The sequence below is a fragment of the Neofelis nebulosa genome, chromosome 2 (assembly GCF_028018385.1).
Source record: "Neofelis nebulosa isolate mNeoNeb1 chromosome 2, mNeoNeb1.pri, whole genome shotgun sequence".
NCBI lineage: Eukaryota > Metazoa > Chordata > Mammalia > Carnivora > Felidae > Neofelis > Neofelis nebulosa.
In genome coordinates this window covers 150411304-150436926 of record NC_080783.1, presented here as the reverse complement: position 1 = coordinate 150436926, position 25623 = coordinate 150411304, and the positions used below count along the sequence as shown (strand labels likewise).

At 38.1% G+C, this 25623-nt stretch overlaps 1 protein-coding gene across 2 annotated transcripts in view; it reads right to left on the bottom strand.

Moving 5' to 3' along the window:
- Window positions 1-25399, bottom strand: part of SYDE2 (synapse defective Rho GTPase homolog 2) — a 52274-nt gene extending 26875 nt beyond the window's left edge. For both annotated transcript variants that reach the window (XM_058716763.1, XM_058716764.1), the window contains exons 1-4: window positions 23611-25399; window positions 13075-13758; window positions 4588-5690; window positions 112-238 (exon numbers count right to left, since the gene is read on the bottom strand). In XM_058716763.1, coding sequence (XP_058572746.1) covers window positions 112-238; window positions 4588-5690; window positions 13075-13758; window positions 23611-24925 — 3229 coding nt within the window. In that variant the 5' untranslated portion in view covers window positions 24926-25399. The remainder of the gene's footprint in view (window positions 1-111; window positions 239-4587; window positions 5691-13074; window positions 13759-23610) is intronic.
- Window positions 25400-25623: the final 224 nt, after the last annotated feature.

Genomic DNA, 25623 nt, shown 5'->3' with positions numbered 1-25623 from the left:
ACTTCAGAATAAAACCCAATTAAATTTAGGCTACAAAATAGTATTTTAAGTCCTTTTCCTACAGATGTAGTCTTTCCAGAATGTGTACAGAGAATAAAAACTATTTATTACCTGTTATTACATTTATATCTGGGTACTGGTTTTCACACAGACCAACAGCTTTGCTATCTCTCTCAAAAGCCTCTCGAAGTTCTTTCTTGACTGCTGCCGAACCACATAATCGGTACAGGCCTACTACCTAGAAATAAAATTATGGCCACATTATGATAAATTTGATAAGGAGAAGATATAACAGCACAAAATATTTAAGTCACATGAACTTGGTAATCAAATATGTTCTGATGACATTTAATTAAAAATACCTCAAACAGCTTTTGAAATCTCACCATAGACTATATTCATCAGTTTAATAAAAACATTCTATATTCTTTCATTTAAATTCAGACAATATACAATGCTGGCTATCTTAAGATACAAGCCCTTCCCTTTAGTCTTATATGCTCAACCAATATCTCCATGCCCCAAGGTCATGCCTTTTCACATCTTTTCCCTGAACTGAAGAAATGCAGCACAGTGGTTAAACAAGGGTTTGGGATTCCATATAGTCTCACTCTGTAACTCTTTGCTTAGTGAATTTGGGCAAATTATTTAATCTCTTTAAACTCAATTTATTGATCCATAAAAAAGTAATACCATTGAAATAAAATTCCAATATACTATTTGTGTGAAGTTACCTTTTTAGAAGAAAAAAAAGATCCTCAGGAAGAAATGAATTTTTTAACTTACTAAGTTAATTGATTATAAAGGGACAGAGGAAATTCAATTAAAATATATTAAAATTAAAATTAAACCTTTAGTTCAAAATGTATATAAGATACACAGATACCACCCACCCTACATTAAAAAGATTCATTTTTTAAACACAGTTCATATAGGAGATAAAATACTAAGTCTTAGGAAGTTCACTATAAAGTCACTGAGAAGAAATCAGCACTGTATCTGTAAAGAGAAAACATGACTGATTAAGCAATCAGAGTTAAAAAAAAAAACCTTCAAGAAAATTAAGAAAAATACGTGGTTGTTGATTATATTTCCACATCAAAGACTGTTTAGGAAGCTGAATCACCTTGAGTTGAAGGAAGTTATAAAGAAATTATTTCAAGACAGAAAAAAGTAAAAACAAACAGTGAGGATCCCCAAAGATTTGAACCAGGAATCACTTTAAAATCATATAAACAATCTAGGAAAAGGAGTACACAAATGAAATTTCCAGGTGTACTTATGATACAAACCTCTCCAAGTCATTACATAACTGATAGAATACAAAAGGTGGGTCTTGATATAGGAAAATGTTACTAATGGACATAGAGAAATATTATCCAAAATAGTTGAGATGATAAGCTATTAAGTATTAATTGAAAGATACTAAGGAAACTACAACTATTTCTGAGAGAAGGTAATGCAAGGTGCTGCTACATTCAAAAGGATGGACGTAATATGGGAAACTAAGGAATGTACTTAGAAGGAAATTTCCTATTCTTTTTTTTTATTTTTATTTATTTTTTTTTTAATTTTTTTTTTAACGTTTATTTATTTTTGAGACAGAGAGAGACAGAGCATGAACGGGGGAGGGGCAGAGAGAGAGGCAGACACAGAATCGGAAACAGGCTCCAGGCTCTGAGCAGTCAGCACAGAGCCCGACGCGGGGCTCGAACTCACATACCGCGAGATCGTGACCTGAGCCGGAGTCGGACGCTTAACCGACTGAGCCACCCAGGCGCCCCGGAAATTTCCTATTCTTATACAAATTCATAGTGCGTTTGCATTGAGAATAGCATGTCCTATGTTGGTCACATCACCACAAGACATGGTAGAACCACAGATGATCCAGAAAATGAAACTAAAATTTTAACAGGATCAAAGAAAATGCTATCATATTAGAAGAAACTAATTTGATTGAGTGGAGCCCTTCCACTGTAGGCACACTTAAGTGTCACAAAATCCCATAATAAAGATGTATCCCCTTGAACTTGAGAAGGAGGTGAACCTAGAACAAGTTAAAAAAAGCAATACTTCAATAGTAAGTAATAAATTAATGGTAACATGTTGTCCATGTTACCAAAAGCTGAAAATACAAAGGTAATTTTTATTTTTTTTTTAATTTTTTTTTCAACGTTTTTTATTTATTTTTGGGACAGAGAGAGACAGAGCATGAACGGGGGAGGGGCAGAGAGAGAGGGAGACACAGAATCGGAAACAGGCTCCAGGCTCTGAGCCATCAGCCCAGAGCCTGACGTGGGGCTCGAACTCACGGACCGCGAGATCGTGACCTGGCTGAAGTCGGACGCTTAACCGACTGCGCCACCCAGGCGCCCCCAAAGGTAATTTTTAAAGGTTAATAAAAGAAGATAGATCTAATACAGAGATTTCAAGGAAAAGACACTTTAGGATATACCCCTAATTTCAGAGGCTGACTTCTTAAATCAAACACTTCATGTACATGCTTGATGCCCCTATCAGGGATAGAATCTGTACTGGATAAACCAGGAGTATGATTTCCATCGTAATTTTTCCCATTGAAAGCAGGGGATAGGTGGTAATAGCCTTCAAAGCATTTGGAAGATGCCACAAACTATTTTTGTATGACTGTTAAAACCTGATGCTCCTGATAACAAACACAAGAATAATTACTGACTAAAAAGGTAACCAAAATTTAAGCAGTGTGCTAGTCTGTAAAATACAGACACAATAAGCCTCTTTCTCTGGCAGGGCAGGGGAGAGAGAGAAAAAGCAAAAGAAACGAAACAAACAAACAAACAAACAAAAAAAGGTGTTTAAAAATTGCAGTTCCAAATGGACTACTATAAATTTTATTTTTTAGTTCATAGGAAATAATTAATAAAATACTATTTCTAAACTTTAAGTATAGAAATAAAAAGCATTGCTAAAAATATTTTGTTGGTATTTAAAATAAATTACAACAGTCTTAGTCATAAAGAAAAGAAATGCTCAAACGCTACTGGGGATATAACAAAGCAATCAGTAGCTAGTTGCAAGAGGCACTCCCTAGCCAAACTTGGGATAATTTAAGCTGCAAAGAATAATGACTATAATTGATGGTAAATTGAATAAATAAAAATTCATGAAAAAATTATAAGTTTTATATACCCATTCTTTATAAACTATCTCAGAAAATAGATTGTAAAAGTACAGTGCTATTTGAGTTACTTATTTTAAAATTCAGTTGTAAAAGTTTAATAATTTGAAATTGGCCTAATCTCTGACCTTTCTACATGTTGCCTGAAAAAAAAAATGGGAGAAAAACAGAGAACCTTAAGAAAAAGTAACTGGACCAAAAGGTGGATTGGAAACTAAAAGCCGCATTCTCATATAGAAAATATAAACTCTATCTGAATAATAGAGAAGAGGTTTCAAAAGCTCAGATGTACCTCTTACCTTCAGGAAACTACTGCATCTACTTTTATAGATATAAGCAAATAAGGCCCACAGAGATTAAGTGACTTGCCCAACATCACACAGCTAATTAATAATGGAGGAGAAACCGGTACCCAAGTTTCCTGCATCTTAATACAAAACCCCACTAACTTACTTACACTGTTTCTGTAGTTTCCACATCAGGTTCAGGGTGAGTTATTTTAAAACTCTTTTCTACACATAAAGAAATCATAATTCTGATTCGTTGATATTTACCTCTGATGTTTTTAATCAATGTCATAAATTCTGATAGTATTAAAGCAGAAATACTTCAGAATATCTAATTTTAGGCTTAATTTTTGAATTTAAACTATTACTTGCACCTCAGAATAACATCCTGAATGATATGTTTTTTCTCATTGTCACAGTCCACATGTATTAATGAAAAAAAGATAAGGTCTACAACTGGTTAACATTACATATCTTATTATATATAACACCAGGGTTTTTGTTTCCTTTAATGGGCTGCTTTTACATTTTTTAATTTAATTTAATTTAATTTAATTTAATTTTATTTTACCTTCTCACTTAAAAGGAAGAGAGAATGAGACATGTTATTAGTAGGACCTCTCCTTATCCTCCAAACTAACCCAAAGTTCAGAGACAAATAAGCTTATGTATGCTTCCTGAAGTGTGGGATGAGGGAGAGTTGGGAACAAGGGCAGGGAGTTAGTTTTAGGAGTATAGCAGGGTTTTAAGATTCACTGTTGGAATTTTGTACCACAGGAATGTCAAACCATGCAGAAACATTCCTTAAATGAATTAGTCTTTGCCTATCATAGCGCTGGCTTTTCTTAGGAATGTCATTGTAAAGCAATCCTGATAGTAGGTATAAAACCCACATAATTCTGCATCACAACATAAATTGTGGAACCATCTAGCATGCTCTCAATTGCTCACTGACAATGTAGGTGAAGATGTGAATTATACCCTAAACAATAATGGGATAAATTTTAAAAACAGGAATGAGAAAATGTCTAAATTAGATTTTTTTAACCTTACCTTGAATCCCTTCCCCCAAGACCTACTATAAATTTAATTAATTAAGGTAGATAAATACATCGGGAGGTAGTAGAGAAACTGAAATAATACCTGACAGCCTCTCTTTTCAATTTCCATAATACATTTTTGTATCAGAAGTGGCACCTTCAGTCCTGTATTTTCTTTCTCTACAACTTTTCGAATATCAACACCAAATATTACTGGTTCTCGATTTATAGCCAGTCCAGGAAGAGAATTATCCCACTGTTCCAGAAGAGTCACTTTCACATAAATAAGACCTCTAGGCTCAAGTTTGACAGCCAACTGATGTGTCTTTGTCACTCTGAATAAGGTGGGGAGAACAACAGTTCCGTGACAACACACTCGATTTTTTCTTGGAGTCGGTTCCCAACTGAATACTACTAATTTCAAATGCTGTGCATTTTCAATTTCTATGTTGAAAGTATGATCCATGTCTAAAAATGTTGTCCGACATGTGAGCAAAGCTGTTCTTGCTTTGTTTACTGAATCTACCTGAATTGCACAAAAGACATCTTTTGAATCTATCCGAGGTGGTTTTAAATCCTCAGCACCATAGAAATGCACACTCATGAGCCCAGATATGTACTGAGAACACTTAGGTTGATCAGAAAAACTATAATGTCTAAAAGCATCAATGTCTATTTCACTCTTGCTGCAACTACTTGGAATTATTTCTTTTCCCTTTCCAAATTTGTTGTCAGATCCATGTTTGCTAGATTTAGTTATAAGTTCAGGTGAATCTCCATCACTGAGGTAACCACCTTTGCAGGAATACTTAGAACTCACAGATGTTTTCTTCTGGTAGCTGTGCTGAGAAGATACACTGGTATCCAGATGGTACCGACTTATGACATTCCTCTTAGCAGCTGTGGTTGTGTTCCCAGAAGGTAGAATACTGGCATGATGAATTTCTCGACAGGTACATTTAGACAAGGAAGGAGTATTATCTGGATTGTTCATGTAATTCAAAGTTCCTTTAACACTCAGTTTTCGGCTAAGTTCTGGCAACCTTTTCATTTTCATGGAAAGTTTCCTCACAGTTCGTGGAGATTTTATTTTATCTGGGAAAGACCAGTTAATTGAACTGCTTTTTTTCACAGGGCTAGGGCTTGGAGAAGATAATTCGGTAGCTCCCAGTTCAGTCTTATTTGTAGCACCTAGGATCCCAGGACCTTTTAAAAAAAAAAAAAAAAAAAAGATATTATAAGGTGATATGTTTTGATTCCTACTTTATAAATCATCAACTAAACAGACTCTCCCATGGACAGAAATTTCTCCCTTGTTTTATCACACTGGGGAGATTTAGTAAGTTACAAGTTTAGGTAAATCTCCATTACCACCTTCAAACACAATATCAAGGATTTCCAGGGGTGCCTAGATGGCTCAGTAGGTAGAGCAAGTGACTCTTGATCTTGAGATTGTGAGTTTTAGCCTCATGCTGAATGTAGAGATTACATAAAAATAAAATCTTAAAGAAAGGGGGGGTCGGGATTTCCAAATGGCTTAGGGTGGAAAGAAGCATCTTGGTCTCCATCTTCTTTTCTACTTTAAAGGTTTGGAGGAAGGGTAATATAGATTCCTTTTAAATCTTTCCCACTGCAATATAATTCAGGGAGTATGTTATTTTATAACCATGAACAGTGGATATCAGAGGAAACTAGGAAAGCTTCCTATTTTGATATGTTTATTTTGGCATATTATCTATTTGAGTGTTTATTTAGAAATCCTACTCCAATTTTAAAAAGAAAAAAGAAATCCTACTCTAATAAAAGAACATTTGTTTATACTTCTCTAAAAACTAAATTTTATCACATAGCAGTGGTTTTTTTTTAAAAAGTTAAAAACAAAACAAGCTTATTATTATTATTTATTTACTTTTTTTTTTAAGTAGGCTTAATGCCCAATGCAGAGCCCAACACGGGGCTTGAACTCACCACCCTGAGATTAAGACCTGAGCTGAGATCAAGTCAAATGCTTTATGACTGAGCCACCCAGGCACCCCAAAAACCGAACAAGTTTATAATTTTGACAAAGAGCCCTTTCTTTCTTCGATGTTCCCTCAGAACATATCACGAAAGATTATACATAGAATGAAACACAGTTAATCAAGAATAATTGAATATTGATTAGTCAGTCAGAGAAAGACAAATATCATAGGACTTTACTCATATGAGGACTTTAAGAGACAAAACAGAAGAACGTAAGGGAAGGGAAACAAAAATAATATAAAAACAGGGAGGGGACAAAGCACAAGAGACTCATAAATATGGAGAACAAACGGGGTTACTGGAGGGGGTGTGGGAGGGGGGATGGGCTAAATGGGTAAGGGGCACTAAGGAATTCACTCCTGAAATCGTTGTACTATATGCTAACTAATGTGAATGTAAATTAAAAAAATAAAACTTAAAAAAAAAAAGAAAAAAATAACTGAATATTGAATATCATAAAGCTAACTGAATAATTTTAAAAACTATAAAGACATCTTCTTTCTTTTATTATTTATATACAATAATTCCCTGGAACTTCAAAAGCTAAATTAGGGCTTTTCCTTGCAATTTCAATATATTAAATAACAGTACAGAGACATAAATAAGTTTTGTTATCGTCTCAGTTTTCATGAAGAGTAAAGCATTGAAATGTTTTTGATTTTTTTCTCCACACAAAAATAGCTTTTTTCCCCCCTAAATGTCAAAATTATCCAGGTTTACAATAAAAAGTTTTTAAAAGATACAAAGAAACCCAAATAGCCTAAACTGAGCTATTAAGAGATGAGTCATTATAAATAGTGAGGTGAAAATAATATCCAAAGTAGTTTAACAGTAAATTGTTAATATTTATAGCACTAGCCAACATTTATTGAGCTAGACAAAGCATGAAAAATTAATTTAACACTTAGTATGCACAGATTCTGATTTAATTCTTGAAATAGCCCTAAGAGTTAAGATACCACAAGCATCCCATCCTCCAGACAAGGACCTCATGCACAGAGCTGATTTGTTTAAGATCACAAAGCAGCTAAGTGGCAGAAACAGGTACAATTCAAACCTAAGCATAGGCCTTCAGAGCCTATATTCTTAAATACTGTACTTTAGAGTACTTCCATCCTTCTAAACATTTTTCTGTCTATACATATACAGTAAGTTGATTTTTAATGGTGGCTTCTTAACCATTATTAAGAAGTTAAGGGGCACCTGGATGGCTCAGTAGGTTAAGCATCTAACTTCAGCTCAGGTCATGATCTCATGGTTCATGAGTTTGGGTGCATTAGGCTCTCTGCTGTCAGCCCAGAGCCCACTTCAGATCCTCTGTCTCCCTCTCTCTCTGCCCCTCCCCCAACCCTTCCCTCTCTCAAAAATAAATAAATGTTTGTTTTTAAATAAAATATTCCATTTAACCTTAAACTTTCTTTTTTCTTTTTTTTTTAAGTTTGTTTATTTACTTATTTATTTAGAGAGAAGGAGGGAGGGAAGGGGGGAAAGAGAGGGAAAGACAGAATCCCAGCCAGGCTCCAGGCTGTCAGCCGGACGCAGGGCTCAAACTCACAAACTCACAAACTCATGACCTGAGCCAAAATCAAGAGTCAGACGCATAACCCACTTAACTGACTGAGGAGCCACCAAGGGGCCCCTCAACCTTAAACTTTCAATGCCTCAGTTAAAAAAAAAAAAAATGTATAAACTGACTAATCAATTTTATTTTAAAATGTGAAACTGTTCCTATTTAAGTGTTTAATAAAGCAAAATGAAAATAACTTCTAAAATCTATTATATAAGTTTAAGCTGTTTCTTTAAAGAAACAATTTAGGGGTGCCTGGCTGGCTCACTCAGGACAGCATGTGACTCTAGATCTTGGGGCTGGGCTTCGAGCTTACTTAAAAAAAAAAAAGAAGGGGCGCCTGGGTGGCGCAGTCGGTTAAGCGTCCGACTTCAGCCAGGTCACGATCTCGCGGTCCGTGGGTTCGAGCCCCGCGTCGGGCTCTGGGCTGATGGCTCAGAGCCTGGAGCCTGTTTCCGATTCTGTGTCTCCCTCTCTCTCTGCCCCTCCCCCGTTCATGCTCTGTCTCTCTCTGTCCCAAAAATAAATAAAAAACGTTGAAAAAAAAAAAAATTAAAAAAAAAAAAAAAAAGAATAGGGGCGCCTGGGTGGCGCAGTCGGTTAAGCGTCCGACTTCAGCCAGGTCACGATCTTGCGGTCCGTGAGTTCGAGCCCCACGTCAGGCTCTGGGCTGATGGCTCGGAGCCTGGAGCCTGTTTCCGATTCTGTGTCTCCCTCTCTCTCTGCCCCTCCCCCGTTCATGCTCTGTCTCTCTCTGTCCCAAAAATAAATAAAAAAAAAAAAAAAAAAAAAAACGCTGAAAAAAAAAAAAAAGAATAAATGAAACAATCTATGATTTAAATTATTTAAAATTTAAATGAGTTTTTCACACTTCCTCTAACTATTCCTTATAAAGATCTCTAATGACCCTAATATCAGAGGTTACTCTATGAAATACTACATTTCACAATTAAAATAACGAAAGAGAGTATTAATTCATTTCAAAATCAATAGATTAAATGACCTTTCTTTTAAAGTGCTAATATAATCTCCCTCCACCCCTCTTTATGTGTCCTAAAAACAAAGAAGTGGTTTCTTTATAGAGAAAGGACTATTTTAAGTATGCCTGCGGGGCCTTTCTGGTAAATAACAAATAAGAAATGGAATATTTGATAAACTAGACAAAGCATTCCCTTGTACTGTAAATTGTAGTACAATTCTATTGGTTTACTGGCCTAAAACATTCTATAGTAATCAGAGTCCTGCTGTAGTCTACAATCTATTTTGTCAACGGCTTAAAAAGCTATCCAGTATATTAAATTGCTCTAGGTTCTATTAAAGTATTACGGAGTTAATTTAACATTTTGACTTTTTTTACACATCATGCATTAAATATTCTTACTGAAGTCTTTAACTATTAAAATGAAATACTGTGTATGTTAGCAATTTCTACTTCAGACAAGACTAAACTTATTAAAATAAAAATGCTTTGTTTTTATAAAACCCAAGAGCTGAAATACTACCAAATTCAATAATTGCTTAAAATTAAACCAAAATTATACTAATCAAATCACAGACTAGCTATACAGGGAAAGTACAAAATGAAAATCTTTGTAAATCCATAAACCAGGCTAGAATCAAGTGAAACTGGCAAATTCCTTCAGCACCTAGAACAGTAACTGGCACACAGCAGAAATTGAGCGTTTATAGAGTAAATCAATTAATCAACCAACCAATTGTCAGTTGCCTGTAAAGTGGTAAACCTTTTAGGAAATATAATATAGGAATTACTATAATAGTTACCAGCCATAAAAACCCAGTAATGATACTAGTAATTAATCCAAATAAAGTGAAATAGATCATGATGATGATCACTCCTCTAGTAGTGGAAATAATCTATTAACACCCAACATAACCAGTCAAATAGATTAGGACACACCAACCCTATTAAATATTATAAAATTGGTAAACAATAATGTTAATCTACATGTAACAATACAAGATGAAAACATCAAGTGGAAATATCAAAAACCAAAAACAGGGGCACCTGGGGAGCTCAGTCAGTTAAGCATTCAACTCGATTTCGGCTCAAGTCATGACCTCAAGTCATGTGATTGAGCCCCAAGTCAGGCATCAAACTGGGCAAGGAGCCTGCTTGAGATTCTCTCTCTCCCTCTCCCTCTGCCCCTCCCCTGTACATGGGGGTGTGGGGGAAGGGGCATGCTCTCCCTTTCTCGAACAAAACAAAACAAAAACACCAAAAACAGACTGCTATGATCGCAACTAGATAAAACATAAATATACATATGGGACTTAATAAACAAAATAACAAGTCATAATTGTGTTAGAATGATTAAAAAATTGTCAACGATACTAAATATACTCGAGCTTTTTTATTTCTTGATCAGAAAATTATTTTGAAATTCAACCATTATCTTTGCCTATTTCTCAACAGTTCTCATTTTTGATGTTTATTTATTTTGAGAGAGAGCATGCACACAAGAGCGAGAGGGGGAGGGGCAGAGAGGGAGGGAGAGAGAGAATCCCAAACAGGCTCCACCCTCAGCGTGGGGCTCAATCTCACAACCCTGAGATCATTACCTGAGCCAAAACCAATAGTCAAATGCTTAACTGACAGAGCCACCCAGGCACCCCTCAACAGCTCTGTTAATATTGCTAAAGAAAACAGATCACTTTAGGTAACCTTTCTGATCAAACTAAAACAAAATGATGACACACAAATAAACTAAATATTTCCTTTAGTCAACTTAGGACTGTGCTTATTATATTTTAATAAGATGCTAAAAAGAAGAATAAGAGAGAGAGGAAACATAAATAACAGCTCTACCCTACTTTCAAGTTTTTGTTTTTGTTTTTATAATATCTGTTAGTCTTTCTAGGTTCACAATTTGCCACAAACATAAAATAATAAAATTTGAAGACAGCAACTTAAATCAAAATATGTGTAACTTTACAGACACTGGCTTTCTAACTTTGCTGTTATTCTTATGCCCTCTTGCCTTTCCTGTACCATACAAACCCATCACTCTCTGCCATACTCCTGCAAGCTTCCCTACCACTCCAATCACAACCTGTATTCCAAACTATTATTTCATAAAGCATTTATTCCTCTTTCCATCTAGCTTACATCCTCTTTCCATCTAGCTTACAAAAAAAAACCCCACAAATTCTTCTGAAAAATCAGTCTACGATTAGAAATGCACACACACAATTTTTTTTTTTTTTATTTTAAAAATGTAAAAAAGCAGGCTCTGCACTGTCAGTGTAAGCCGGACGAGGGGCTCGATCTTACAACCGTGAGACCATGACCTGAGGCAAAATCAAGAGTCCAATGCTTAACCGACTGATCCACCCAGGTGCCCCACTCACAAAATTTTTCATTACCTTCAATCCTAACATGGCAGTGGGGAGGGGGGGGAATACTTAACTTTTCTAGTATAACTTTTCAGTGTTTCTTTCAAACTGACATAATATAGTATACACTGTTATTTAACTCACTTTTTCTCTTATCATATAACATTTATTCCACCTCCACATATCCCTGAGAAAAGGATTCAAATCCAAGTAATTTATTTGTAAAGCACATAATTATCAGCAAGAAGTGAGAAAATTCAGGGGCAAATCCAAGAACAATCAAGCCTGTTACTACTACGGGCAACTCATGTTCAACATCAGGAGAAAACTCTGGGAAATGATGTAGAATTATGACACCCAGGGCATGAGAGAGCTGAGGTGGTTCCACACCAATTCTGGTTGGTGGGCACTCCAACAATCACTCATTGAGGGGCACTCCTAGGCTTCCTGCAGAGAAGTTCTCTAACACTCCTGCCAGAATCCTCAAGCAGAGATGCAGATACTGATGTTTGGATGGAGGCTTGTCCCATCTAAATAAATAATAAATCCCAAGGGATATGGGCAAGATACTGACAGCATCTGTTATATGCCACATCTTTGAATATTCTGTATCATTTGAAATTTTATAAATTAAAACAACTTGATATAAAACAGAACTGCTTTCTAGCCAACATTTGATATTTGCAACTAAATATGCTCTCTGCTATTTCCTAGTGTGTCTGGGACCAAATTTTAAAAGAAGCACATCAAAAACTCAAGGCAATCAAGGAAGAAAGAAACCATTAGATTGAACTATTTCATATAGTGTTCTGCAGATCAAAAACTGTCAATTTAATATGGTGCAACCTAATATGCATCAAACTTCAATTATTTCTTTTCTAGGTTCCATAACTATTGCAACACCCACCTACTTGCGAGGTCTTTACTTTTACCTCTCATTTATTTTTTCTCTTCTTCCTTTCCTTTGTTCATGAGGAAATGTAGGCATGAAACTGTAAAGTAATAACTACTGATACACGGACTATACAACTTTTCAGCTATAGCCAGGCTAGGTATAAATGAATGAATGAATGAATGAATGAAGCAAAATTAGATTTACATAAAGAATATATCTTGGGGCGCCTGGGTGGCTCAGTCCGTTAAGCATCCAACTTTGGCTCAGGTTATGATCTAACGGTTTGTGAGTTCAAGCCCCGCATCGGGGTCTGTGCTGATAGCTCAGAGCCTGGAGCCTGCTTCAGATTCTGTGTCTCCCTCTCTCTCTGCCCCTCCCCCACTTGCAGTCTGCCTCTCTCTCTCTCAAAAATAAACATTAAAAAAAATTAAAAACAAAAAGGAAATGTATCTTTTTCTTCTGCACCTCATGATCCCACTCTTTCAACTAAGAGAAACTAAGGACAGACACACTAACAGTTGGTGTAGGACTACCCCAGCATCTTCACCCCTTACAAAATCAAGTCTGTGACAGGAATAACTAAACCACCATCTATATACAAATATTTGTAAACGTTTTTGAAGTTTTCTTTATTTTTATGAAAACACACTTTGTAAGGAAAAGTACATAGCTACAATAGACATCTATATTTAGTTTTAGCTACTGTCCAAGAATTGAATGGAAGAAGAAGGCAAACATGTGACCATCTTTACCTGCAAAAGGAGATTTCAACATGAGACTCTCCTCTACCATTATTCTTTCTTGTGTCTTGTGTCCAAGCCCTTGCTTGTACTGCCGCACGAGCTCTGTGGAGTGGATGGACTCAACAGGATTCACTTCATTTGACTGTGATGTATGAACCTTGCCTCTGTGTTCTGAAGAGTACAGCAAGCCTTCAGTGTACTGTTCTGCTTTCATTAGGTCTGGACCAGACAATACTCTCAAACTAACAGCAGGAAACTTCAGAACAGCAGGGTCTGCCTCACCAAAACTCAAAGCATTTGATATACCAAAGTCATCATCCTCAGGAATGGGGTTGTACCATATTTCTCCTTCATCATCTGCATCATTTTCCTCATTAAAATCTAAAGAACAATTTTTTGATAATGAAGAATTTGTAGCATTACACACCACATATGTACAATATTCTTCAGATGATTTGAGGAAAGGTCGTGATAACTGATGTTTAGGTGAGATGGATAAATGACTTATGTCTTGGCATTTCTTATTTTCTTCTTCCAGGTTAAAAGATCTCAGAGTACTCTGATATAGCCAATTGCGTTTCTTTGACACAGTGATGCTGTTAAGTGGCTTATGACCTCTGATTCCAATATTATCGTTCAGATCTTCAAGTTCTCTTCTCTTCACTGAAGACCCATAGACATTTTCAAATAAATCTGTTTCAAAGAAAAAGAAGAAAGTAAAACGTAATGCCTAGGATACCAGGAAAAACCGGTCACTTGAGATCAGTTATTAAAATACTATTTTTAACAATGGAATATTACTCAGCTATCCAAAAAGAATGAAATTTTGCCATTTACAATGAAATAGATGGAACTAGAATGCATTATGCGAAGCAAAGTAATTCAATCAGAGAAAGACAAATACCATGACTTCACTCATATATAGAATTTAAGAAACAAAACAGATGAACATATGGGAAGGGGGAAAAAAGAGGAGAGAGGGAAACAAACCACAAGAGACTCTTAATGACTGGAGAACAAACTATGGGTTGATAGTAGGAGGTGTGTGGGAGATGGGCCATACCGGCACTTGTGATGAGCACTGGGTATTGTATGTAAGTGATGAATCACTAAATTCTATTCCTTAAGCCAATATTGCACTATATGTTAACTAAAATTTAAATAAAAAAAAAAGAAAAAACTAATATTTTTAAAAGGAAAAAAAGAAGGAAAAGTAGTATTACACATTTGGAGACTAAAATGAAACAAGAAACATTTTGGCTTTTTCACTAAAAATAATTTTTATTATTTAGACTACTAGTAAAAGTGACATAAGAATTCTAAGAAAATGAATAAACAAACTCTAAGATTGCCTTTATAAACATATCTGGGCTAACAAAGACGTACCCCACGCAAAACACACTTAAGCTTATATAGAATGCTTTGTACACAGTATGACTTTAATTCATATTTTGAATAATTTTATTTTTCTTTTTAAAAATTTTTTTATTTTATTTGAGAGAGAGAGAGAAAATACAAGTGGGGGAGAGAGAGAGAGAGAGAGAGAGAGAGAGAGAGAGAGAGAGAGAACCTTAAGCAGGTTCCGTGCTCAGCGCAGAGCCTGGTACGGGCTAGATCCCATGATTCTGAGATCATGACCTGAGCCAAAATCAAAAGTCATGCTCAAATGATTGAGCCCCAAGTCTGGCTCTGTGCTGGATGTGGAGCCTGCTTAAGATTCTCTCTTTGTCTGTTTCTTTCCCTCTGCCCCTCCCGCACTCATGTGTTCTTACCCTCTCAAAAAAAAAAATGAATTAAGGAATTCATAGTGCAATGAGCGTCATCAAATGCTTGATATGTGTTTGTGTTAATGTAATGTGACAAGATTTTTTTGAGAAAAATGTACACATAACATCAATTCCACATAGAGAGGTAAATGTTTTGCACATCCAAAGAACTGCATAAAGCAGGCTTCAATTACAGTCAATAAACTAAATATATACCATAACACTAATTCACTAGGCATAGAAAGTTAAAACAGAACATTTCTAAAAATTTAAGATCATGCTAAAGGTTTCTAAATTATGGAATTATAGTCCTGCTACTTCACGTGTATATATGGTTGATTCATCTTGTATTCTAGCAAATAAAATATGAAAGCCTAGTAACAGAGTGATAAAAACACATTAAACTATGAGGAGCTTAGAAACAACCACAACGTTAGGTTCATGCATAATCAAGGCTTTCAGTAACCTTCCTCTACTGAAAAAAAAAATCCCTTAAAAAATGTAAACTTGTCTTTTTTCATCCTAAATATTACCCAACCAAGTAGATTGATTTTTTAAAAAAGCTAATAATAATTTTTAAAAATATCTCAAACACAAACTGGGTTTCAAGTTCATCTAGTTCAGAGGCAGGAATGAACTAGGAATCAAAAGGGAAGAAAGTTCCCGTGAATGTCTACTATGCCAGACATTTACTTACTCAACAAATATTTATTGAGTACCTATTATGTGCCAGGAATGAGAGATAAAGCAGTAAGAAAGCCCTTAACCTCCACAACAATGTTAAGAAAATGACTATTTCCATAAGGCAGAAAAAGTGAGGAATATGGTCAAGGTGCTAGCTGTAGTATTCAAATTTAAGTCAATCTAATACTAAAATCCATGCTCTTAACCTGTCTCCCCTATACCATGCTACCCACCAAAGGTAGGAAAGCAGGTAACCCTTTCTGAATGTGGTGATAATATCAATCCAGTTAACTGCTCGTAAGGATTGAGTAATGGTGGAAATATCTTGAAAACTATATAACTCAGAAAAGTAATTTGCCCAAGATCAACTGGTTCATAAATGGAAGAAGCAGTACTCAAAATAAACTCTTATGACTCCAAAGTTTTTAGCAATACACCTGGGCTACTAGAAAAGAGATACACACCTCTACCCTCCAGGATTTAACATGCAAACATGTAACGAATATTCATTTGATAAATAACTTCAATTAATTTAGTTCAATTTAATTAATGAAAAACGTGAGGATTCAAGTCTTTCTTTGGTTCTGTCTCCTTTAAAATTAAAGAACTGATTTAAGAACTGAAAATCAACACATACTCAGGAATCACTGGGGCTTCCAGGTTGTTAGTGGTCACATCTTTTTGCCAAGTGTACTAAAGTCCAAATCTATTTCACATTTAAGCCCAAGTCCCTATTATTTAATAGCATTTCAGATGATCAAGGGACATTGTTTGTAGTTTTTACACAATTATAAATTTGAAGCCAAAAGTATAAAATTATACAACTCATGATAGCTAGGAGTCACATATTATTTTATCATTTTCTCAGATGTCTCTCAGCAGATCCAAAATTTTATATAGTTAAATTACTTTGAGTCCTATTGAGTTTCTGACATACATTTAAAGAAATAAACATGCTTTTACTTGTACTACACTCCAAGGAACTGTAATGACAAAAACAAAGCTACTAGCAACCCGTATTTAAGCAAATTGATGTATCTATTGATATAAGTATTTAATAAATGTGTAATATTAAAAGGAATAATTATACCATGAGATACAATGCAACTATTTTTCATGAAACTACAGACCACAAAAACTTGAAACCAAATAATCTGACTGCTATTGCTGAATAATTCAATATACTACATGATACTGAAGTTAAAATTTAGAGATAAATAGGTACATCATTATGATTTCTGATAAAGGCCAAATTCATTCATTTATTAAAACTGAATATAAGCAACACATTCAGGACCCTAATTTTAAACATTTCATTTTTATCTCCGGTAACTAAACAGATGCATATGAATGTAAATTACACAGAAAGCTATCTGCAATCTTCCATTTACTCCCTTTTATGCTAAAATTAATGTTAAACCCTACTGGCATAAATTTAAATTATCTTTAGCTCCTGTTAGCTTTACCTACAGCTATGTTCACTCACACACACACACTCACAATGAAAAGAAAATATAAGTAAAAAAAGATATCAAAATAAGTATGCAAAGTTGCAAGTCAAAAATGTCTTTATTCTCTTATAATTATACATGTTGTGGTATAATTAATGAAATGAGTAATTAAAATAACTTTACTTTGAAAATCCGTAAGAGAATGCAGAAGTGGCAATTAAGTTTTTCACTCAAAAAATATTCTACATAGTAGTGAACTACTCAAGCCAATTTTTTGTCCTCAACTATTATTTCAGAATAAATTAAATGACTTACTATTACTAAACATTTAACTAGTGCCCCACCTCAAAATCATCAGCAAACTGAGAAATTATAGATTTCAACCTTCACTGAAATTGTACAGTATATACAGACATCTTTTCATCATTTAAAAAAGCCCTACTGCAGAAACAAACTTTGTTGCTTTGCTTACATCTCCTTAAAAAATCCTAAATAAAAGAATTCTTACAACATTGTATTAGAATTTAAATAAATACAAGCAATCCTGCTTAGAGTCTAACCTGGCAGCCCAGATGAAATGACTAGAATAAATACAAGCCTTAGGTTTGTACATGAGTTTTTATATACATGTGCCTTTCTCTTTTCCAGATATATCTAAGTGGGGAGATGGGTACAATGAAAAGGAAGTAAGTTATTTTTCTGTTTTACGTTTCCTCCCTTGTGACTAGCAACAAGACCCTTAAGAAAAAAAAGCTGTGTGCTAGTTAGCTTTAGGGACAGTAGAGAAGAAAACTTTGAGACTGTTTGCAGTTCCACAAAGTAAGAGGGAACAGCAAGACAAAGACACACGAAAGAAGGGCAGGATAAGTAAGTGTCCCTAAACAGGTGTGTGTTAGCTCGATTGCCAGTGTTCTTCAAGGCAGTACTCCTTACCTTCTGATCACTTCACTCTCTATCCAGAATCCTAACCATCTGGGCAAGGTAGTATTCTCACAAAGCCTGATTACCTTTCTCTTGGTAACAGCTAACTAAGCACCAAGCACTGTACCAAACAGATTATCTTTTTTCATCCTCACAGCAACCTGAGGGCTGAGTGACCTGTTCCAGGTCACAAGCCTGGTCAGTGATGGGGTCTGATCAGACAACTAGAGGCTCTATTCTGTTAACCAGCATACTACATAGCCTCCTCTCTAGTAGATTCCACAATCTCATATTTATTGGTGCAAGATAAGACCAATATGAAGGGAACTGCTTAAACTTGTCACATGTAAGCAGTAAGTATAAATATACATAATAAAACTGAAGCTGAAAGACCTCAACTGCTTTGTTCTAATAGAATTTAGTTTAAGTATCAAGTATCAGAATAAAGTAGAATGCTTCTTCAAAACTTTAATAAATGTATCAAGATAGGTGATTGGGGCACTGGGAACTCTAGAACCTTGCTACTCAAAGTACATACCAAACAGCCTCATCTACACTGGAAGTTTGTAAAATGCAGAATCTCAGGTCCCACCCCCCACACCTATAAATCCACATTTTAACAAGATTTTCAGAGTTTGAAAAGCACTGCTCCATAACCACACTTTGAGTGGCAAAGGTCTAAAAAATAACCTTAGTGATTCTCAAAAAATAAATTCCACTTACAAATGTAGGACTTTCAAATCAACACACTATTTTCTGCTGAATTTGTAATTCTCAGAGTTTTCCTGCCACCAGCAACTTCAATGTTCTGTGGCACTCTTCCAAAAAAAAAAAAAAAAAAAGACAACTGAACTTGCTTCCAGGGCCATAATGGCAGAATTTCTCAGAGAGGGATTTAAAGTTAGAAGACAGCCAAACATTATATGCCTATTGATACTAATCATGAATAGGGCTAATGCATAAAAGAATTTGTTGAAAAAAATCATAAAGATCATGTAGATCATAAAGAAATTAGAGCTACAAATACTTCAGGAAATAGAAGAAATAGATGAGAATCTGCATTATAAATCTCAACCTAACAAAGTATAATGCATGAAATCACACCAATTAATACTATTTTAAAAGAATTACCTAAAATTTTCAGACAAAATATTAACAAGTTACATGCCCTAATTTTTTTCTTTCACAGATCGTGTAGCAGCAAAAGTAGAGTCAAGGTAGGCTAATTATTTTTTAAGGCAATAAAAGGCTGAAATAGCTCAACCTAGTGCCTTTGAATTTACTCCTGAGTACTATATGCTAATTAAATATATTTATAAAGACTTATAATGAAGTATAGTTGGCAAATAGATTAAAATTCCTTTGTAATCTACGGCTTGCAGAAACTTGACAATATTTATCATGTGTAATGACTTTAGATTTCTTAAATAATCATCTCAATTAAGTACAAATTGGCCAATCTGTGAACATCACACCCAAAACACCAAATCATTGGCATTATTATACTATCTAAAGTTTTAAAGGTTCTCAGTAGGAGACAGAAATCAAAATAAAACATCATTTTGGCTTCCAAAATAAATTTAAAATCATTCCAAATCATTTAAAAATGATTGTTATGTGGTCTCAAAAATTTTCAAAATACCTAAGTATTAGATAGATTAGGTATCTCCATCCCATTAGTTATTCTGTGTTATAAATTCTTTAACTTCATCTTGAAAGAAAACATTCTCATAAATAATACTGAATAGAAAAGTGTGATATAAACCTTTTGGTGTATTTAACACCTTTATACAATCTAGAATGAATTACTTCATCTGGAATGCCCAATTAATTTTTTAGAAAACATGATTTAGGGGCTCTTGGTAGCTCAGTTGGTTAAGCACCTGACTTCGGCTCAGGTCATGATCTTGCAGTTTGTGAGTTCAAGCCCGAGTCAGGTTCTGTGCTTACAGTTCAGAGCCTGGGGCCTGCTTCGGATTCTGTGTCTCCCTCTCTCTCTGCCCCTCTCCCGCTTGTGCTGTCTCAAAACTAAATAAACGTTAAAAATTTTTTTTAAAAGAAAAAGGAAAACAGGATTCTTTTTTCTTTTAAATTTTTTTTTTAATGTTAATTTTTATTTTTGAGACAGAGAGAGACAGAGCATGAACAGGGGAGGGGCAGAGAGAGAGGGAGACACAGAATCCGAAGCAGGCTCCAGGTTCCGAGCCATCAGCCCAGAGCCCGACGTGGGGCTCGAACTCATGGACCTCGAGATCATGACCTGAGCTGAAGTCGGATGCTTAACCGACTGAGCCACCCAGGCACCCTGAAAACAGAATTTAAAAGTAAACTCTAGAGGGGTGTTTGGGTGGTTCATTCAGTTAAGTGTCTGACTTTGGCTCAGGTCATGATCTCATGGTTCATGAGTTTGAGCTCCGAGTCTGACAGCTCAGAGCCTGGAGCACGCTTCAGATTCTGTGTCTCCCTCTCTCTCTCTGCCCTTTCCCGGTTCACACTCTCTCTCTCTCTCCCTCTCTCAAAAATAAACACTAAAAAAGATTTTACTAAAAAAAAGGGTAGAATCCAGGTAACATCAATCTTAACTAAAGTAAACATTTAAAGGTGAAGGTTTAAAATAGATATACTGATTTTTTTTAAGTTTTTTTTTATTTTGAAAGACAGAGAGAGCAAGCGCGAGTGGGGGAGGGGCAGCGAGGGAGAAAGGGGTAGAGAGAGAGAGGCGCATGTGCGAGAGAGAGACAGAGAGAGAGAGAGAGAGAGAGAGAGAGAGAATATGAATCCCAAGCAGGTTCTGTGCTATCAGTACAGAGCCCAAGGTGGGGTTTGATCCATGAACAGTGAGATCATGACCTAAGCCAAAATCAAGAGTCAGACACTTAACTGACTGAGCCACCCAGGCGCTCCTAAAATAGATATATTCATTTAAAAATTATCTTAATAGGCCACCTGGGTGGCTCTCAGGGTTAAGCCTGGGACTCTTGATTTCAGCTCAGGTGGTGATCTCACCCTTCCTGAGGTTGAGCCCAACACCCATCCCCGACCCCCATCCCCACCCGTATCTCCACCCATCGTGGGGCTCTGCCCTGAAGGTGAGAAGCTGCTTAGGATTCTCTTTCTCCTTCTTTCTCTGCCCCTTCCCACCTCGAGAGCTCTCTCTCTCTCTCTCTCAAAATAAATAAATGAACATTAAAAAAAAAAAAAAAAAAAAACCTATGAGAATTCCCCCATCTTCTTTGCAATTTTGAGGTAGTTACCTACCCTCTAAACCTTGTTGAAATTCCATTCATCTCCTCATTTCAAGCAACTTAATATAATTAATTGGATCAGGCCTCTAAGGAACTTTAGCATGTGTTTAACCTCATATAAATAGGGGTTTTGGAGTCATTGAGACCTGAGTCTGAATCCATATAATAGTTTGAATCCCTACACTAATATATACAAACCATATAATACTAGTTTGTGCCACCCTGGGTAAACTTCTTGACTCCTGTTTCTTTTGTTGTTGTTAAATGACAGGTGTCATGGGGGGGGGGGATATGCAGGGGGATTATGAGAACCACATAAAGTATCCAGATGGTTTTAATAAGTTCAACTAACCTTCATGAAAAATAGTTAAAAAAAAAAAACAAGATTAACTCTCCAAATCTATACCAGATATGTAAACATTACAGTTATTTATATCTTTCCTAAAAGATGATTTGAAAGGAAATAACATCTGAGAAAGTTATTTAAACCAGAAATAACTCAAGCATTTGCTTAGATTTCTTGTAAAATATCTAAAATACTATCACATAGTAATTCTAATGTTTCATTTTAATTTATTTTACAGTTACTTCAATTTAATTAGTTTCTCAATGAAAAGAATCAATGAATTCATTCTTGAGCATTATTACATTTATTATTACTTTTAAAATCCTTGAATGTTTATTTACACTATAACTGAGGATCTTAAAGCCATCAGATGGTAAATGTTTAACCTTTGCAACAAAAGGGTACAAAAAATTGGCTAAAATTTTATGCAGATTTTTGTTATGGCTGAAATTTAACGATCTTACAAAGAGTTAACTGAACCAAGATCATGGGAAGTAAAGATATAGTAGCAAAATATAAAGATTACAAATACTTTACTCCTGCAAATACGTATTTTTTTAATGTGAACTTAGCAAGTACACCTCCCTTTACAAAAAAAAAATGTACATTCTGTTATCCTTTATTCAAAAGAAATGGAATAAGTTTGAGGCACTTGGGTGGCTCAGTTGGTTAAGCATCCAACTTTGGCTCAGGTCATGATCTCACAGTTTGTGAATTTGAGCCGCTCCTCCGGCTCTGTGCTGACAGCTCAGAGCCTGGAGCCTGCTTCGGATTCTATGTCTCCCCCTCTCACTCTGCCCCTCTCCCGCTCATTCTCTCTCTCTCTCTCTCTCTCTCTCTCTCTCTCTCTCTCTCTCTCCCTCGCCCCCTCTCCCTCTCTCAAAAATGAATGAACATTAAAAAAATATTTAAAAAAAAGAAATGGAATAAATTTGAGGATAAATAGGATAAAGAAATGGGATAAATTTTGACAGGTATGGATTAGAGATTTATAGACTCAAAAAAAAAAAAACTTTTCAAGTTTGTATATGCTTTAAATGAATCATTTGATTTGTCCTCACTGTGCGATTACAAGTTTTGTGAACTTTGTTTCTCCCCAGTTTTGTATTTATTGGTTAAACAAAGTTAATGTGTATAAACCCCAGTCCTGGAGGATTTGTAATTCTTACCAGAGAAAATGCTAAGTACTGTGAATCCTTTTATACATCATCATTTAATATTTTTAAAATTAATGACATATGTCTTTTTGTTCACTAAAAGTCTTTGTATTTAAAATTGTAGTTCAAAGGATCGTGTTGTTTTGGACTCAGTTTGAAAGTACTGTCCTTTCAGAAACGAATTTTTACTATTGACAACATAATTACCAAATATACTTAAGTTCGCACATGACTTTAAATGAATGCACTTTCTTAGAAGTACTAGACATCTTTCTCTTGATTAAAATACTGGTGCCCTTATTTTTCCACAATAAAAAGATTACTCACTTTGTTGGTTTTTTTTTTTTTTCTTTTGTTGTTGTGGAAGGAAGAAGGGAGGAAAGGTGGAGAGGTGAAGTACGTGAAATCCTAGTGACTAAAAAGAAATTTTGGTTGGTAGTTTGGTTTGTTTTTGGGTTTGGTTGTGTGTCTGTTGTGTGCACGCGGGCCTGGGAGAGAGACGGAAAAGAAAAAAGAAAACGTGTAATGAGTAAAATGACAGTTTATGAAGCCCATAAAGTCTCCCTTGAATCAAATTCAAATTCACAAACTCCACAAAGTCTACGGATTTGCCTAGAGCCACAAAGAATAAAAATGAAGGCAGCACCGCCCAACTCTATACAAAAAGCGTGTGATGAACTTAACCTTTACTCAGTGTAGTATTCAGGAGTATGCACGCCGGTCTATAGAAGAAAAAACAAAAACCCCAAGTTCCTCATGCCACTGTCTTTTAAAGGCAGGGGGGAGACAAAACGAGCGAATGCGTTATACCAAGTAACCTGGTGCATTCAACTGCCACTTACGTGTCACTCTTACTTTGGCACCGGCACGTACCTGTCTGCAAATGCATACCTTATTCTTGTCTCTTAAGACAGAAGCCCAGTTGGTAAACACTAAGACTCAAAGAGTTAGCATTCTGATCGCAAAGTATCCTACCTGTTAGCGTAATTCTTTGGTCTGGAGGCACGGAGAGGACTTGGCTTTCACGCATTTTCAAGGCGCCCAGATTTGGAGGGTTCGCCTGCGCTCCAGAGATTTTGGGGGATGTCCCACGGGAGCGACCCTTCATTCCCAGGGACAGCAGACGTCCTTTGTACATCCACTTCTGCAGCTTCTTGACTGTCACCGCAGGAGGCTTGAGGAAGGGAAGCCCCTCCTGGCCATCTCCTTTGCGGCTGCGTGCCACAGCTGACCCCGCAGGATCCCTGAAGGGGCTTCCCGTGGAGCGGCCGGGGTCCTTGGAGCAGGGAGGCCGGAGGCCGGAGGGGGCCGCGGCCGGGGCGCTGCCTCCGCTCCAGCCGTCCATCCCGCCTCCACGTGGCGGGGGCTCGTCCAGGTCCCCGCGCGCGCCGCACCTGATCCAGCTGTCGCTCGGCCACCGCTGGAAAGAAGGAGGCTTGGCACCCACCCGGAGGCTCTCGAGGCTTCTGCTGCAGGACAGCCGCATCCGAGGAGTCCGCAGGCGGCCTCCCCCCGACTCCCTCGGAGGAGACCGGGGCGGAGACACCTGCTGCCAAGGGCGGCCACCGCCTCCCCGCTGCCAGTCTCGGGGGCAGGCTCGGCGGTCCGCAGCGCCGCAGGGGGAAGGCGGCTGGCCCAGAGCCCGGGCTCCCACAAGGCAGCCGCGATCCGCCCAACCCCTGTCGTCCCGCCGCGCGCCCGAGTCAGGGGGCAGGTCGTGCATGGCCTGGATCAGCAGATAATAGGCCTCTCGCAACTGGGTCTGCAGCCTGCCTGTCTCCAGGCGGCCGCCCTCCGCCCCCGGGGAGGAGCCCGCCGCCGGGGGAGGCGGGGGCCACCGCTCCGCCTCCGCCCCCTCGGGCTCGGGCGCCGACTGGGAGCCGCCGGGCACGTTCTCATAGTAGTCGGCGTCGTCCTCCTGCTCGTCGTCGTCCTCTCCGCTGCCTTCGGAGCCCGGCGGGGCGCGCAGAGAGGCGCGAGTGAGCCCGCCACCTGAAGAGACGGCCTCCTTCCCGCCGCGCGGCCGAGGCCCGAGCGCTCCCCACCGCTCCGGGCGCCCTCCCGGGACCCGAGCCTCGGAGCCCCACGCCTGAGGCGACGGCGGGGGCCGCTCCAGGCTCGGCCGGGCTCCGCCGGCGTGCTCGCACGAGGAGGCGTCCGGGGCTCCCTCGGCTACCGCGGAGGCCGCCACCGTAGCTGCAGCCGCCGCCCGGAGCCCGAGCCCCCCGGCGGCGCGGGGACTCCGCCTCCCACGGAGCCTGGACAGCGTCCTCCTCAGAGGGTCCGCCATCCCCTCCGCCTCAACAGCCAGGCTCGCCCCCGCTGCGAGAGGAGGACGGAGCCCTGTTGGGGAAAAATCTGCGCTCGCGGAGGCGGCGGCGGCGACGACGGCGGCTCCCCATGACCGGCGCTGGCCCTCGCGGGCTCCTCACATACTTGGCATAACTCTGCCGCGGGAAGGGGTGGGGGAGGGCGGCGGCGCCGCAGAGCGCATGCCCCGGAGCCTCGGGCCGCGACGGGACGCGCAGTCTGCGGGCGGCTGCGCTGCGTTCCCTGGGTGGGCGCGCGGCGCTCGGCGTGCGGCGGGGCGGAGGGCAGGGCAGGGAGGCCGGCGAAAGAGAGCTAAAGTAGATGCGGGGAGGCTAGGGGAAGCGCACGGAGCCTGCTACGGTCGGAGCGTTGGGGAAGGGGGGTAACAGTGAGAGGTGAGGCAGAAAAAGAACGAGCAGGAGGTGAGTCTGGGCTGGAAGCCTGCAAAGTTTTGGAGAAAGGGAAAGTGCTCTCCTAGCTGCCACCCCGTCGCCTTCACCACCCTCCCTCCCCATTGCCACCAGTGCACGAGGCGTGTCTATTACAGCAAGTTCTAGCTTGAGAGAAAACAAGGATGGGTTTGACGGACCCGGTGTGAGTACAGGTGTATCTCACTTAGTGTAATGTGTTCTAGAAACGTTCCAAATCATTTTAATGACCCCGGGAGCTAGCTATTTA